General features: G+C 47.0%; 1 protein-coding gene across 7 annotated transcripts in view; it reads left to right on the forward strand.

The window, feature by feature from the left end:
• The window catches only part of Hel89B (histone acetyltransferase 1), a 506,945-nt gene that overhangs the window by 456,309 nt on the left and 33,123 nt on the right, over window positions 1-17,513 (forward strand). For all 7 annotated transcript variants that reach the window (XM_070523038.1, XM_070523033.1, XM_070523034.1 and 4 more), the window contains 2 exons: window positions 9,528-9,658; window positions 10,363-10,479. In XM_070523038.1, the coding sequence (XP_070379139.1) occupies window positions 9,528-9,658; window positions 10,363-10,479 (248 nt within the window). The remainder of the gene's footprint in view (window positions 1-9,527; window positions 9,659-10,362; window positions 10,480-17,513) is intronic.

The following is a 17,513-nucleotide window of genomic DNA, read 5'->3' on the forward strand; positions in this document are numbered from 1 at the left end:
AAAGACAGCGAATCAAGTACGTCGCTGCTGCGCTTGCAATCAAAAACCAACGAATCAGGGCCTTCGCCACCTTCACATGTTCAGCGTCTTTGTCTCGGCAGCCTTCATCGGTGGTGCACCTCTGTTTTCAGCTTAGGAGGTATCGGCCGTCGTGATTCATTGTGATAGTGTTAAGCCTCGGCTAACTTTCCTTTCGGTGGAAATCGGTGGTGTGGCACAGTCGGACCCAGAGCTTCGACTTGAAGATGGCATGTGCCCGCAGCACACGCCATCACTTTCTGACCCGCCAAATTTCTGACATGCCCTACTGCTTCCAAATCGCAGTGTACTGTTTCTCTCTTTTACTTTCGTTAGTTCGAACTTTCGTTAATTCGAACTGAAGCGGCTTACCCTAGCGGTTCGAATTAACGAGCTTTTACTGTATATATATATATATATATATATATATATATATATATATATATATATATATATATATATATATATATATATATACAGTATATACATGTATAGTATGTGTATATATATATATACACACACACACATATATGTATATATACACACACATATATATTGTGGGGGTTCCACTCTGCATGCGGCTAAGGCTGAAGGCTTGCTCCGGATCTAGCCCTACGCAGTCGCTCCGTGGTACTCCCAACCCGTAGCGCGGGAATCGCGGCTACGCCGGGTTCGGACGAATAAGGCAACCAGTGGTGTCAACGGTAACAACGTTTATTGCTATTAGCAATATCAAACACTCGCAGAGGGACGTCCTCTCAGTAAAAGTAGTAAAAGGCTTGCCTCGTTGTCTGGGTGGGTCAGACAAACGAGGTCACTCACGGGATGCGGCAGGTGCTGTGCAGGCGGTCCAAGGCGTCGGCGTCCCAAGAGAGCGAGTCTCTCTCGGTAGCGCGCTTTTATGCCTTTTTACCTTTTTGCGAGGGGAAGTCCTCCTCGCCCGCCGGATACGTTTCCCTTTCCCGTGAGCCGCGTAGGAGAAGAGGAGTACGCGTGTCATCAGAGTGATGACGAGAGGGAGGGCGCGTAGTGCCTCTCTCCCCTGTCTACGCCGGCACGACCCGTCGCCACGTGCGAATGGGTTGCCGCGGGTACGCGGGAGGAAATGGAGGCGAGCGCTCCCCACAATATACATATACACATATATATACGTACACACATTTATATACACATATATATACATACACACATTTATATACACATATATATACACATATATATACATACACACACATGTATATATATATATATATATATATATATATATATATACACAGTCGAACACGGATATATCGAACTCGAAGGGGATCGCGAATTAATTCGATATATCAAAAATTCGATATAAAAAATACAGGCCCAGAGACTTTACCTGCGGCGGACGATGACCTACCTATCGGCGCATTCAAGAATGACAACTATTTCCGCACACACGACGCAACGTACCGTATTTACACGATTGTAAGTCGACTCGAATGTAAGTCGACCCCCCCATATCGCGTGACTGAAAAAAAAAAAAAAGAGTGCATGCCCGAGGGCGCATTCGATAACGAAAATTTATTAGTAGCTGACATGGTCACTAGACTACTCGTCTTCACTAGTGCTGCCATCGTCATCGTTGCTGCGGTCCCACAGCGCGTCGTGGTCCAGCGAAATTTCAAATTTGGCAAACATCTTGCATTTCGCGCATATTTCCACTTTTGCTGAGGAAAACTGCATTATTGATAGCCGACAGCATGGTTTCCGTCGCAAACATTCCACGGTAACGCAGTTACTAGAGATTGTCCATGACCTCGCAGCAGCATTAGATAGGGGCAGCCAAATAGACATGATATTTTTGGATTTTGAGAAAGCTTTCGATAGAGTGTGCCACCAAAAACTGCTTTTGAAACTTAAACCTATTCTGAAAAATGATACATTGCTCGCATGGATAGCAGCATACTTATCTTTCAGGCATCAAACAGTATATATCGATGGAATCAGTTCGGACCCTGCCCCTGTAGAGTCCGGTGTTCCTCAGGGCTCCGTCCTGGGACCATTACTTTTCTTGGTATTTATAAATGATATTTCAGCCAATATATCAGTTAAAATACGTCTGTTTGCCGATGATTGTATACTTTACCATGAGATTTTGTGCAACGACGATCAGGAATTGTTAAATATGTCTTTACGTAAAATTCAAGCCTGGTGCTCAACTTGGCAAATGTGCATTAATTATGAAAAAACAGTAGCTATGACTGTGACACGTAAAGTTAATCCTTTGAAGTTCCGCTACACCATCGATAACAACGCCTTGTCTCAGGTTACAAAATACAAATACTTAGGAGTAATAATTACATCAGATTTGAAATGGAATGACCACATAACGTACACCGTAAATAAGGCAATGCAACAACTTGGATATTTAAGAAGAACCCTTAGTAAATCCTCCACAGAAATTAGACTACTCGCGTACAAAACTTTCATTAGATCAATTCTAGAATATGCAGCAATCGTTTGGGATCCACACACAAAGTGCAATATTACCAAACTTGAAAATGTCCAACGCAAATGCGTCAGGTTCATATATAATTGTTATAGTTGGAAAAAATCCCCATCAGCCCTTTTGCAAACAGCCAATTTAGAGACCCTACAGGTAAGACGACACCAGGACAAACTAAAAATGTTCTACTTAATTTACCATAACCAACTTGGAATAAATAAAAATGCATATTTTCATTCAATTACCCAGCGACAAACCCGTTCCTTCCATTCAAAGAAGGTGAGCGAGTTCTTGTGCAGAACAAATACATTCAAAGCCTCATTTTTCCCGAGCACAATTCGTACATGGAATAACCTACCTGCCAATGTGGTTGAGTGTTCGACGGTGTCTTCTTTCTTGAGCGCATTCCGCAATAGCTAACGTTACTTCACATTGTCGTGGCATATTGTTTGTACTCCGCTTTGTATGGCTTATGTGGGTTCTTTTCATGCCGTACTTGCTCGACCAAATGTACATTGTATTCCTACATGCTGTATTGTTATGTACCCCACTCCTGCCTAAAGCCTGACATCCAGGCTGGCAGTATGTAATAAATAAAAAATAAAATAAGAACAGCAGCCCACGCCAAATGCACCTAACCACACGCAGCCGTCAGGGAGGCTCTTTTGACGTCGGTTGGCGTAATTTCGCAGTCTTCTGCCGCCAGCCACTCGTTGTACTCACGGCGGAGCAGAACCTTAAAATTAAGCCGAAGGTCCGGGCTTGTTTCATGACCACGTCGCACTTCACTGGCAGGGACCGATCACGCATTTCAGCGACGTATGCCGAGAGCTTAGCATACAGCTCCGGAAAGCGTCCAGACTTCGGCACGTGGGAAATTTCTCACTTGCCATCCCGCTCAGCTCGCGCGGCTATCAGAAACAAGAACGGGCAGACAAGTGCTGCGTGGCCTAGGCCTGGGACCAAAGGAAATGGGACCCGAAAATACAGAGGTGCCTGTACCGGACGCAATTAGTAGACGGTTACGGGTATGTCCGGTACCAAGAAATATGAACCCTGAGTTCCACAAAGAGCGGCGGGCGGCGAGGGCCAAGGCGCTCATCGATCTCCATGCCAAAGACAGGGGTGCCGTGTTTGTGGACGCGGCAGAGTATCCTCATGACAGAAAGGCATTCGCCGCTGCAGTCGTCGGGGCATCGACCGGTGCAACTAGAACAGCGGCGAGTGTGCGGACTCGAGGGGCGCATCAAGCCGAGGAGGTGGCCATTGCTTTGGCCATCGCCGACCCCGAGTGCACGACTGTGCTCTGTGATTCTAGAACGGCAGTGAAAAATTACGCCAGAGCAAGGGTGTGTGGTGAAGCCGCGCGTGTGTTGCGTGTGGTCGATCTTGCGAGTGAAAGTCAGTGTGTGGTGATAAAGTGGTTTCCGGCCCACATGGGCAGTGATGTGTCGGATCGCGGCAACGCTAACCACAACGAGACGGCGAACGCGGCGGCGCGAAGACTAACCAACCGTGCCGCTGCTACTACAGCCGACCCGTCGTGGTGGTGGGAAACCAAGGACAAAATGACTTCCTACAATGAAATTGTGAAATGGTACTGACTAGAGCGAAGGACTATGCCGCCACCTCATCCGGGCTTGACCCGTAAGGAGGCGGTTTTATACCGACAACTTCAAACGGGGTCGTTATTCTCCCCGGTGCTGATGAGGCACGTGTGTCCAAGTGTTTATGAAAGTGATCTGTGTTGTGTGTGCCGAAAGGAAAGAGCCACCTCAGCTCACATCCTTTGGGACTGTGCTAAGAATCCGCATGAAGCTGCAACAATAACAACGATCCCGCCGCGGCTCGAGGCCGCAACGAGATGCTATGACCAAGACGTCCAAACCCAGGCCGTCCAGCAGATCTCGGCGGCCCTCGAAAGGCAACGACCGAGCGAAACCGGAGGGAGGCTGCCACCCCAAAGGAGGGGCAGGCGCGGTCGACCAAAGGGAATAGTATAGTCAAGAGTTCGACGAAAGTTCGTCTGGTCAGGTAACATGATGATGAAGAAATTACGGCCACTGACCAAGTCAAGGTGAAAAAACACACAGAGACGTTTCGGGACCCGTACGGGTTCCTTGATCACACCCTGTGTGATCAAGGATCACACAGGGTGATCAGTGTGATCAAGGAACCCGTACACACAAACAAACACACAGACACACAAACACACAGACACACACACAAACACACAGAGACGTTTAGGGACCCGTATGGGTTCCTTGATCACACCCTGTGTGATCAAGGATCACACATTGTGATCAGTGTGATCAAGGAACCCGTACGGGTCCCGAAACGTCTCTGTGTGTTTTTTCACCTTGACTTGGTCAGTGGCCGTAATTTCTTCATCAAAGGGAATAGTGCGGCAGCGGCCGAAGTAGAGGCGCCACAAGCCGCGAAGACGTCATGGCCGCGTCACGGTAACGCCTCCCTAACAGGGGAAGGCTAACCGTTCTGCAGGCGTTCAGAACAACGTTTTGTCACTCACTCACTCACTTGCCGTCACAGGTGAAAATTTCGCTTCGCTGCAGTCGCCACTCTCGCACCACCCGTTTAGAAACGCCGAAATTGCGGCCCACTGCGCAGTGATTTGTTTCTTCGGCATAAAGGATGGCAGCCCTCTTGAACGCTGCTGTGAACGAGTCCCAAACGATTAGTGGGCCTGGAGCACTCATGACTACTGGGGAAGCATAGAAGTAGCAAGTAGCCGGCAGTCAAGTGGAACGCGTCTAGCCTTTAAACAGAAAAGAGAAACCCGCAAGCGCTGTCTGCTCTTCCATGAACTACCGATGCTCCCCGCAAGCGCCGCCGTTCTGAGGGTGCCGCCGCAAATGGGAACAGCGGCGCTTCCATCAACTATCGACACCCCCTCACCCATCATTGTTGCATGCACTGTAAAACTCTCAAAAATGTTGAAAAACCCATCCGAAAAGCGAACAAACACGCGGGATAGCAAAAATATACGGGTAGGGCCATAGAGGAAACATAAAATTGTAACGACATTGTAGCTCCCGTTGGTATCGTTTTTATTGGCGGCGCCATGTTTTGGTTTCGATTGTAAGTCGACCCCCCAACTTCAGACTCAAATTTTAAAAAAGGGGTCGACTTACAATCGTGTAAATACGGTAATGCTTTATTTGCGTGAAAAAAAAATCGCTTATGTTGGTCTGCTTCTTCGCCTTGCAAATGAAATTAAAGACGCCAACCTCGATCTTATCGAGTCTGTTCAGGTGCGAAAGCCCGGTTCCTTCCATGTCGCCGCAACAACGGCGAATCAAGCTGAACGCTGCCGCTACTTCAGCGGCGGAGTACGAGCGTGTAGCCGCGCCCTCGTCCAGACGATCTTCGTCGCCACTCGAGCTGTCAACCTGGGTCCTTCTGACTGCAGCTACAATGTCCTCGTCGGCGAGGCTCGCAACAGCCTGAACATTGCTTTCAACGTTCACGTAATCGTCAGCAGACACTTCGGCTGGAACGGCAGCCGGGAAAAGGGACGACAACTCGCGAAACGCGTCGTTCATGCACTCGTTGTCGCCGTCGCCGTCTTCGCAGGTTTCAGGAAGTTTGGCCGTCACGAGGCCTGCCTTCCGGAAGCAGTTGGCCACAGTATCCTGCTTCACGTCTCTCCAGGCCCCCGTTGTCATTTCAATGGCCCCCAGCAGGTCAACCTTAAGCTCGGTGCCCATGCGGAGGTTCACCAAAAGCCTATCAATGAGTCGCCTCCTGTACCCGACTTTGAACGTCTTAATGATGCCCTGGTCGAGCGGCTGCAACTTTGCTGTCGTGTTCGCCGGCAGAAACTTGAGCGCGATGTTTTCGAGCTCGCAGGGGGTGTGATGGGCCGAGCAGTTATCAACGAGGAGGCAAGCGTGACGCCCCGACTTGCCCAGTTCGGCGTCCCACGCTTGCAGCCATTCTGTGAACAGCTGACGCGTCATCCATGCCTTCTTATTGAAGGCGTAACGAACGGGGAGCTGCTTACAGTTTTTGAAGCAGCACGGTGCCCTTGCTTTGCCAATTACAAAGGGCTGGAGCTTTTGAGAGCCATTCATGTAAGCAGCGAGCAGAACGCTCACGCGGACTTTGCTCATCTTGCCCCCGTGACACGTGCTGCCCCGGATGTCGAGCGTCTTGCTGGGCAGCATCTGCCAAAACAACCCGGTCTCGTCGGCGTTGAAGATTTCCGCGGATGAAAACTTCGCGCAAATTTCTGGCCATACCGTCGAAATCCACTGCTGGATATCCTGGCTGATGATGGCTCCGCTTTCCCCAGAAATGGTTTTGCCAACTATCTTATGGCGGTTCTTAAAACTGCAGCCACCCTGTGTTGTCGGCGAAGTTGTCATCACCGAGTGCAGCGGCAAACCATTTGGCTTTAGCCATTAGCATTGGGCCATCCACCGGAATGTTCTTCGCCCGCACCTCTAAAAACCACTTTTCTCGTGGGCAGGAGCGCGCACACGACAAGCTCCCGACGTTCGTTGCTCTGCCGCTTTTGACTTTATGTCCGCCTTGTTTTGTAACAAGGTGCTTAGAGTGATCCGAGGAATCCCGAAGTCGTCTGCCACCGTCGCACTTTTCTTGCCCGCCTTAACGTGCTGAATGGCTTTCAGCTTTGTCGCAAAGTCCAGGTTCTTGCGCTTCTTGACGCTGCTTGTGCTTGCTGCGGCCATTGCTTCCGCGTCAGCTCACCACGATCCAGTCACACGTGTCGTGAGACGCACGCAAAACAATAATGAACACGAAACACAAGAACGCGCACAAAACACAAGAATTCACGTGCGCAGCCACCGCCAACAAAGCGCTCGCGATGGCCACCTCCGAGGGCGACAGCGACGTACGAAAGGCACGAGCTGTGGTTGGCTGAACAAAACTCGTGAAAAAGCAACAAGAAAAAAAAAGGCAAAAGAAGGAGGCCACCGCCACCTTCGTTCCTGGCTACCTTTTCCGAGCCGATCACTATGGTTACGCGGGGGAAGGATGAGAGACATTGGGAGAGAGAAAAATAAAAGCAGTTCCGCAAGCAGGGTGTTGCCGCAAGTCGGAGAGCGTGCGCAGCGGGAATACCGTCCGAGCCTTCCTCCCTCTCGCTCTCACATTTTCCGAGCCTTTCAGGGGAGGCGCGGAGCACGCGAGTGCAGCGAGTGCCGAGATCGCGCGGCGTTCTATATATCCAATGGCGGGTAAAAATATCGTTCGATATAAACGTACGAATTTCTATACTTTTACACAAAATTTTCAAGGGGATAATTTACGAGTTCGATACAGACAATAATTCGATATATGTGGGTTTGATATATCCGTGTTCGACTGTATATATACATACACACACATATATATATATATATACACACATATATATACACAGTCGAACCTCGATATATCGAACAGCGCGATGATCGCAAAATAGTTCGATATAGCCAGAATTCGATATATAAAATCACGTCGAAAACGCGTCAAAAACCAGCACAAATCAATCAATGAACCAATCGTGGCGCAATAGATACTCACATGAAACTTCAAACAAAGTATTTATTTCGTTCACTGAAAGTACTGAAGCAGCGTAGCCTGCTTCATATTGGCAACCGCGTGCTTGACCACGGCGTCCTCAACATAGTCCAAACGGTCCACAAGAGTCAGTCCAGTGCCTTCTATTGTGCTGCAGTAGTGGCGTACAGCGGCCAAAGCAGCTACAGCCTCAGTTGCAGTCGGGAGCGGGGCAACATCAGCGCTTGCTGGATTAGCCTCGGCAGCATCTTTGTTTGGCCGCTCAGTAGTCACTTCTGCCCTGATCTCCATGTCTGTTAACTCCGCCACTGTTCCGGTGCTGTTGTCACCGCCAACGAAGTCCTCAATGCACATGATGTGTGGCTCAGCACCGACAAAGCACTCCAACTGGCTCCAGGTTTTTTCGAGCTAGCATTCTTCTGGGCCCTTACATCGATAAACCATTTGTATAGCGCCTTCTCGACGTCTTAAAAGGCACCTTTGCGCACCCGCCGCGCGCCTGAGTGCTGGTTCTGTTCCGCCTTGGCCTTTATGTCACTCTTGTTTTTCAGCAGGGTGCTGAAAGTACTCCTTGGGATGTTAAAAGCTTCGGCGACGCTCGACTTCTTTTCTCCATTTTCAAGGCGCTGTATCACTTCCAATTTCGCAGCAAATGTCAGGGACGTCCGCTTCCGCACGTTTGCAGCCATCACACCACCCACCACAGGCCTAAGCCACACACACACACTAACAACGACTAGCGTAGCACAAGCGGCAGCACCGAGACGCACGTGTCGTTGACGTCAAACTAGCCAACCTGGCCAAGCCACGGCCACGCCAAGCCGCCACATGCGTACGCCGCTACGTTCAAATGGCGCCCTCAGCGCAAGTGATGTGGGCAGCTGTCGTACGCAGCAGTGTGGAACGCCCATCGCGCCGCCGCCATCTTCGAAAGTGTTGCGGGAGAGCTCGCCTCCTGTCAACAGAGCGCACTTGGTCTGGGGCGGCGGAGTTCGATATGTTTATTTTACATCCGGCCCCGTTCAAAATAAAAAATTAAAAATGCATGCGATTTTCCACGTAATATAGAAAGTGTTCGATATACGCAATAATTCGATATATCCGTGTTCGATATATCGAGGGTTGACTGTATATGTATATATATATACACACACACACATTGGGCAACTGATGGCGGCGGCCCTGCACCATGATCAGTTGCACTAAGCTCCCTCCTCGAAGAGACAGCACATGTGGCGAATTAGCTCCTTTGCAACGTGGGGAAAGCTTAAGTCGTGGATCTGGGACCTCGATGAAACGGGATTGAATTAAGGAGGTTCGCTGTATGTATGACTTGTCCTGTTGCATTGGTTCTTTTAGAACATTACGACTTCTGCTTATATCATTTTTCGTGCTCATTTATTTTTGTGAGAGCCAATTGTTTTTTGTCGAAGCTTGACTTGCTTGACCGACAAACCGTTTTGGATCATGGCCCGTGCAGGAGTGCTGGCCATGGAGAGCCTGCACCGTCAAGTCCTGCCATTCCTGCTGCGCAGGGTCAAGGACGATGTCCTGCAGGATTTGCCCCCCAAGATCATCCAGGACTACTACTGCGAGCTGAGCCCTCTACAGGTGTGTACACTGAAAAGACACTGAAGTGGGGAGCTGTATCGGGACAGGTATCTACAAATACTAAAGGAGGCCACTCCTAGTGAGAAGGGGCGGGGTGAACAGGTGGTGCAGAATGACAAGGACCTTTGTAGTGTGTATGTGCTGTTAATCAATGTCCCTTGTTGTTTTGCACCGCTTGTTTTCCTTGTGCATGGACAACTAGCTAGCTCAAAACAAGACTCTGATTTGTGCTCTTGCCATGAGTGGAGGCTCGATGATGCAGGAAAGATACAAAAGAGGAAAGGCGGCGGGCAACACTGTCTTTAACATCTTGCACTAGCCAATCATGACGTCGTTTATTTTGATGTCTTCTTGAGCGTAGTAAATTTATGGGTAAAGTTCACCTGCATTGTGTTCCCAAAGGAGCTGAAGACAGAATTTTGCAAGGTCTGAGAGTTTATACTGTCCTACTAGAGCTCAAATAGGAAAAAAAATACTTACAACTGTGACGTTGCACCAACATACCAGTGCCGGTGTCGTGCTGTAAAATTTGAATAATGGAAATTGGGCTTTTCTTTTGTTCTGAAAAACTTTTACTGAGAAATTGACAAAAATGGAGCCTTTGAATATTTCTTTATCAGTCTAAGCTGATGATGTAGTGTTTCCTGTTAATTTCCTGTTAATTTCCTGTTAAAGTTGCCAATGTTTGGCTTCTCTTGCCACAGGTGCAACTGTACGAAGATTTTGCCAAAAGCCGTGCCAAGAAGTCTGTGGACGACTCGGTTGCAGGGGCTGCCGAGGACCAGCCGGTCAACTCGCACGCCACCGCTCATGTGTTCCAGGTGGGTGACGGTCTTTTACATCTCCACGGGTTGTCTCGAATGCTACGTTCACGTTTATGTTCGAGAAAATGAGTGGGGAACTATTAAGGTGTGGAATGTGGCTGAAGGAGGAGATGCAGACGGGGGAGAGCGCCTTGCAAACTTACCGTGATCCTGCAGATTTCGGAAACAGGTGGCAAATCACGCCAAACACGACAGTGAAGCGGCAGGGGCAGCGCCTGCTCTTTAGAGTCTGCAAAGGTTATGCGTGAAGTGATGATCGAGTCATGTGATGCGTGCTCCTATCATCTGTCACACAGATTGGCCTTATGATAGCCCACCTGCCATAAAGTGGGGTACCCTGTCGATACGCCAGAGAAAAACTGGAAAGCAAGACTTTCTACGGGATGAATAAAAGATTGCCACAAAACATAGCCCCACATTAAACTGAGAACCTCATAGGTATTCAGCACCACAGAACATCACTAATGCATTAATTTCAGAGGAAAAAAAGCATTTGATTCTATTCAACAGAAATTATATTAATAAAAAAATATTTTTTCTGACCTTCGTGTACTATAACTGAGTTGTAGTCAGTGCTTTCATGCTAATTTGGTGCTCCCTTTAATAAGAGTAGACTGTACTGTATATATTGATTTCTATGTACCTAAGTTGCTGATAGCTTGCTACATTCTTGTTGTGCAATGCTAGGAGACTCCTAAGTGTGTGCAGGCCCATATGTTTTTTTGCCTTAAGTTTGTAAGCAATAAATATTGTGAAAGGTTTTTCAGTATTCGCCATTCAATTCGATATTCACCATTTTTTTTCTTGATTCGATTCGATTTGAAATCTCTTATACAGTTATCGCACACTCTTAAATATCTGGAAAAAAGAAACCTCGGTTCTATACATGGATATTTATGGTAAGTGAAATAAGGATGTTTTTTAACAGTTGTTGATAAAATCAAGATTATTGACATGCATGAATATGTAATTAGCAATGCGTAAAACATTGAAGGGTAACTAACAATGTGGTTTCTGGCTTATACTGTATAGACTCTTGTAAAGGCTATACAGTCTGCACTCCCTGTGCCACCCCCAACTTGGCAGTCCAAAATTTGGGGAGGAAAAATTTTCTATGGAGAAGCAATTGCTTTCGGTGCCCTAAAGCCGAGCACGAGTATCGGAAAATTTTCGTTCACTGCGTGTGTTTGCATGCTGCTACTAGGTGGTGAGAGCTGGGATGTGCTCATGTCACCCGTGTGCTTAGATTTAGGTGCACGTTAAAGAACCCCAGGTGGTCGAAATTTCCGGAGCCCTCCACTACGGCGTGCCTCATAAAGTGGTTTTGGCACGTAAAACCCCATAATTGATCATGTCACTGGCTGGGCCGACACCATCTTGACCCAAAGGTTTGGTCCTGTGTAAGGGCCAAACCTCATCAGATTTGTGAGAAAGAAAGTTCGGCCCTTAAACGAGTCTATACGGTACATGGTAGAGAGGGAAAAAAATAAATAAATAAATAAGCAAGCTACAAAACATTGTGCGTTGAATTATTTAGTTCTCAAGAGTGAGGAACGAGTTGGAGCAATTTTGCATTTGTTATATCTTTATTAACTAAGCTGCTAGCTTGCGGCACATAGAGGGGTTACATAGTTACGCGTTACAACGGTTACAACTTCGCCAGCGGTGTAGGCAAGGCTCTGTCCGGCCACACAGGTTCTGGTTGCCAGTTACCCGCAGTCTGCACTCGAGCACACAGGGTTGCCGACACAACAGCATCATTAAAGTAAGGCTGTTAGAAATTGTAGCTCCTGTGAATTTCAAAGTTTGGCAACCGTAATTGTTACTTATTTTAAGTAGCAATAAGCTGTGACACGAAGTGCAGTTGTTACTGCGATTGATTTCCTGTCATGCCTATATGATGCAGCGCTCGATATTGCACAATCACAGTTGCAATGGCTGCGGCCCTATGAGATGAACTTCAGAAACCTGGGTGCAGGTCGTTCACAAATTTTGAAGCTCTTTCGTCCGACTCAGTTAAAGGCGTAAGCAATACGATTCCTTACGAAATGTATACAGGTAAATTCGGCATTCTGTGGCATCATTTTTTGGGGCTGTATCCCATTTAGAAAATGATCATACGGATCACACGCACTGTGGGAATCTATGTAACCTAAGCTTTCTGTGCTGTTTCCATTAATTGATGATAATTGGCAGTGATGGTTATTGCAAATGTTTATGTTCATTAGCGTTTAGTACAATATGAGATTGGTGAGCTGATGTCAAATGTCACTTGCATGCACAGCCTGTGTTTGTCTGTGTAGTACACACAACACAGAGCGAGGCATGTTTGCTTGAGGCGTTGTTGTGCCATTGTTCATAGACTGCGAGAAGTTAGGCACTTATTGCCTTATGTGTCGCTGCACATCTTGGCAGAAGTGTTAAACCTTTATTAAAGGGACACTAAAGATTACCACGAAGTAAAGTTAAAGTGATAAAGCAATGCTCTAGAACGTCTAAGGCGTCAATATAATCCCAAACAGAGCTTTAGTAACCGAGAAATTGAGATAAACGCATAACACGATTTGAGACCCCCCAACGACATTCCGGTACTAGCCTGATGACGAAGGCACTCCTCATCATAATTTGTCACTAGTTCTCAGCTACTCTTATTAAAAAGGTCATTTCATTAGGTTATAAGAAGGAAGAAAACGCTACTTGTCTACTTCTGTTCGATTCTAAGAAAAAATAACATTTTGACGTTACCCTTGAGTAGTATGGGTGATTAAAAGGTTTCGTTTTCGCTCGACTCTGCGCGCTTGACCTTGCGCCACGCACGCTTTGTAGTTTCAGTTGTTTTGTTATCGCGTCGTGCTGCGGTGGTTCTGCTGGCTCGCAAAACTTGCGTTTGGAACAAGTAGCGAGAATGCCATGTCCATGTGATGTCGTGGGATGCACAAATGGACCACGGAACTTGGCCAAGGGCAGTTGCAGCAGCGAATCCAACATTACTTATCACTGTGTGCCAACGAGTGAACCTCTCCGTTCAAAGTGATTAAGTGCCGTACCTCTGCCACAGCCCGCTGGCAAAGAGACGAAAAATCACGTAGTGTGCTCGCTGCACTTTCGTCCAGAGGATTACGAGTTCAACGCCGACTTTCTGAAGTCATGTGGAGTGCCTTTCAAAGCAGGCCGCAGTCGTAGTAGTACGCAATGACGTCAGCAGTAGGTCACGTTCAGCAGTAGGTAACGTTCATCATTGCCTAAATTGTTGAAGTCAAGCTCAGCATCGTGAGCCAATGTGTCATTGTCAGGGTCGTCCATTGCAACGAGCGTCGAAGTTGGCGTCATAAAATAAAGAACCAGCTTATCGTCGCATGCTTTCCCTTCCGCTAGCCACCATAGTTCCGCTTTCACGCTGCTGTTGGCTCTCTCTTGGCTCTGTTTCTGGCCACTCATTTGCGTTTTGCGCAGAAAAGCCGTAGCGCCATCTGCGGGCGCCGTTTTACACACCGACGGCGCAACGTCACTATGAGACCATGACGTCGCCACTCCTCAATTGGAGGGCGGGCGATTTGAACTGCTGACGCAGTTATTGTGAGCTGTACATGTTGACGCTTCAGTACAGTCACTTGATGCTTCTAGAGAGCTCTGCAACTCAGTTCTTGCAAGCTCCAAGAGCCTTTTTTCCTGGAACATTTGAGCGCAAAGAAGGTTCTTAAACCTTGGGTCACAGGCGGTTACCAACACGTACTCCTTTTGCTCGTCCTGTCCTGGAAACCTTGTCCTCATGCTTTTCAGCAAGTTTCTTGCAAACTCTGAGGTGTCATCATTGGCTGCAACGCAGTCTTTCAGGACCGTTTGTGTTCCATAGAGAAATGATACTACTGACGCCAAAGTTGCATACTTCTGGAATGACAGAAAGCTGAGCTAGTTGGTAAGGATTCATTATGCAAAAAAAAACAAGTGAGGCGTGCAGACAGGACACAAGAGTAGAAAAGTGGACAACACGAACGCCTACTATCAACTGAAGGGAGCACTGAGGCGAAAGAAAGAAAGAAGACACAAAACTCATCTGCGCATGCTAAGGAATGGTAACACCACGTGTCAATCGGGTACACGTGCCGGTCTACGTGAGAGATAACTGTTAAGGCACTTAATCTCTTCCTTATGTAAAGTAATCGAAGGCTGACTCACGCACGCACTTCCACCATTATAGATATGCCATGCCTCTACCATAATACGCGTATCTTCATTCTTATGCTTGTACAGTATCGCGCATTCATCTAACTCTGGCGTGCAGTTACAATCTCGGCAATGTAGCGAAAGATTAGAAGGCGATCCACCAGTTAACGACCTTTTATGTTCCATTAGCCTCTGATTGATACACCGTCCCGTTTGCCCTACGTAGAACTGGCCACAGCTAAGGGGAATTTTATAAAACACACCCATACGACAGTCAGTAAAACTGTTGTTCTTATTGTGCTTTACTGGACAAATATCTGTTTGTTTTTTGCCTTTTACCCGCTCCTCTTTATTCTGTATGGCAGCGCATATCTTACCTAGCTTATTGGGAGCAGTGAAAGCAACATTAACATCATATCTACTAGCAACTTTTTTAAGCCTGTGCGAGACTGAATGAATATACAGAATAGCCATTACTCTTTTTTTGCTATTACTGTTTTCTTTAATGACGTCCGTCCCTCTCGAAACCGACTTTTTTAGGCGCTCAGCCACAGTGGCCACCGCTGCACTGGGATAACCTGCTTCTAATGGGCGCCGGACCTGCGCATTAAAACTGGCACTCATTTTGTGCATGCAGGATCTGGTGAGGGAAGACTTAAGGCACGACATGGCAATTCCGTTTTTTACTAATTTAGAATGCTTGGATTGAAAGTTTAGCAACGGCTTCGAAGATCTTGGGGAGTACTGCCAACAAACATGATTTTGTTAAAAGAACAAGGAAATGTCAAGAAACTGAATTACGCGTCGCTGAGGAAATCCCTTGGTAAACTTTAATCCTCCCCCATAAAGTTTAAATTGCTCACGTACTGAGGTAGCAGCGGAATCGAATTCTTCCCTATTGCAGAAAATCAGGTAATCATCAACGTAACGAAGTATCTTGATAACGCTATCACCTAATGCTTTCTCTAAGCAGTTGTCAACCTTACTCAGGTAAATGTTGCTAAGCATAGGGGCAACCTTTGAGCCAATACAAATGCCCAATTTCTGCAGAAAAACGCCATCTCTCAATTCAATGAGCGTCGACTTCAAGTACATTGAAAGAATTTCTAGAAAAGCTCCCGTGGAAACACCGCATCTGTCAATAAAAGCTGACTCTTGCACTTGTTCTTTAATGCACTCATTTATGGAATTTAGCAACCCGTCATGCGGCAAGGAATAATACAGGTCTTCAATATCCATACTAAAAGCTGTACAATCACCAGGACTTTCCTCTTTCAAATACTGAACTAGTGCCTGAGAATTACGTAGGCAAAAGGGGTCTGAAAAAACTAGTGAAGCTGGCAGTTCTGTAGGTAACTGGCGACACAGACCTGCCACGTCCCTTTTTCTGACACTATAGCACGAAAAGGAATTTCTTGTTTATGTGTCTTGGCCGAGAAAAACAGTTCTAAGGTGAGGGATTTAGCTTTCTTGACATTACAGACAAGCCTATCAAGATTTGTTCCTGTTGTCCACTTCTCTACTCTTGTGTCCTGTCTGCACGCCTCACTTTTTTTTGCATAATGCATACTTCTGGCTTCTAAGATCTTTGGTCGCTGATGCGATGGGTTCAAGAGCTTTCACGAGCCCAGCCACTGCTTTCCACTCCTGTGGTGTCAGGTTGGGCACAGTTGTCTCAGAGGTGGCAAGCTCTAAACTGACGGCTTCTTTTAGCTGCGCAAGATGCGAAAGCATGTCATGCTCACTGTTCAGTCTTGTTTCCACGTCTTGAATAAGTGCCAAAACTGAGAGCTCCATCCTTCGCTGGCAATCCTGCAGTTTTGCTGCAGCTTAGTCACTGTGTTTATAATGACCAACAATTGCGTGAGACTTCTTCAGAATGGCAGGAAATGGTAAGTGGCCAATCTCATCCTATTTCAGTGAAACAGTACTACCGTTTAGTACGTAGTTTTTCCGAGCTCCTAGAATTGCATAAGAAAAATGTATCAAGCTATAACCTAGGTATATAGAAATGAAGATGTACACTACGGTCTACTCTTACTAAAGGGAACATCAAATTAGTACGCCAGCACTGATTGCAGCTCAGTTATAGTATGTGTATGAAGGTCGGGAACATATTTTCTAATCAATAAAATTTATGTTGCTCAGAATCAAGTGCTTTTTTCCTTCTGAAACTAATGAATTAGTGACGTTCTATTGTAGTGAATACCAACAAAGTTCTCTAAACAATAGTGGACGTGTGTTTTGCAGCAATCTTTTATTTATTTCATACAAAGTTATGCTTTCCAGTTATTCTCTGAAATACAGAAGGGCTATCCCAACTTTCGTAAGGTCAATCTGCGCGTTAGACAAAAGGAGCACGCATCACGTGACTCGATCACCGCTCCGCGCGTAACCTTCGCCAACAGTAAAGAGCAGGCACCGTCCGTGTCGGTTCATTGTATTCTTAATTTTGGCGTGATTTGCCATCTGTCAGAGACTTAAATCTGTAGGTTCGCAGCTTGCTACCCCCCCCTCACCCCTCTACGTTCAACCAGCGTCCATGCAAATGCGTGCAGCTGACCATGACACTTTCGCACCCGCCTTGTGAACCTAAAGCTAGTCTTGTGACATAGCTACAAAAGAAAAGAAAGAAGAATGAAAAAATTACAGGTTACACAGATTACATAGAGGGTTATACGCAGGCATACGGGTGTTGTTCCAGAGTTATGCTGTCTTGCATGACACACCAGCATTGTTGCAGGCTGCCTCTCCTGGGCTTGCCTAGCCTGCGCCTTTTGCCAGTCTTGTTCAGCTAATGCCCCTTGCCGACGACTTCGGGGTCGGTCGAGTCGCACTCGGCCTGTTGCCACTTTCATTGCTGCTCT

Source organism: Dermacentor albipictus, chromosome 8 (genome assembly GCF_038994185.2).
Source record: "Dermacentor albipictus isolate Rhodes 1998 colony chromosome 8, USDA_Dalb.pri_finalv2, whole genome shotgun sequence".
In the NCBI taxonomy this organism is placed as follows: domain Eukaryota; kingdom Metazoa; phylum Arthropoda; class Arachnida; order Ixodida; family Ixodidae; genus Dermacentor; species Dermacentor albipictus.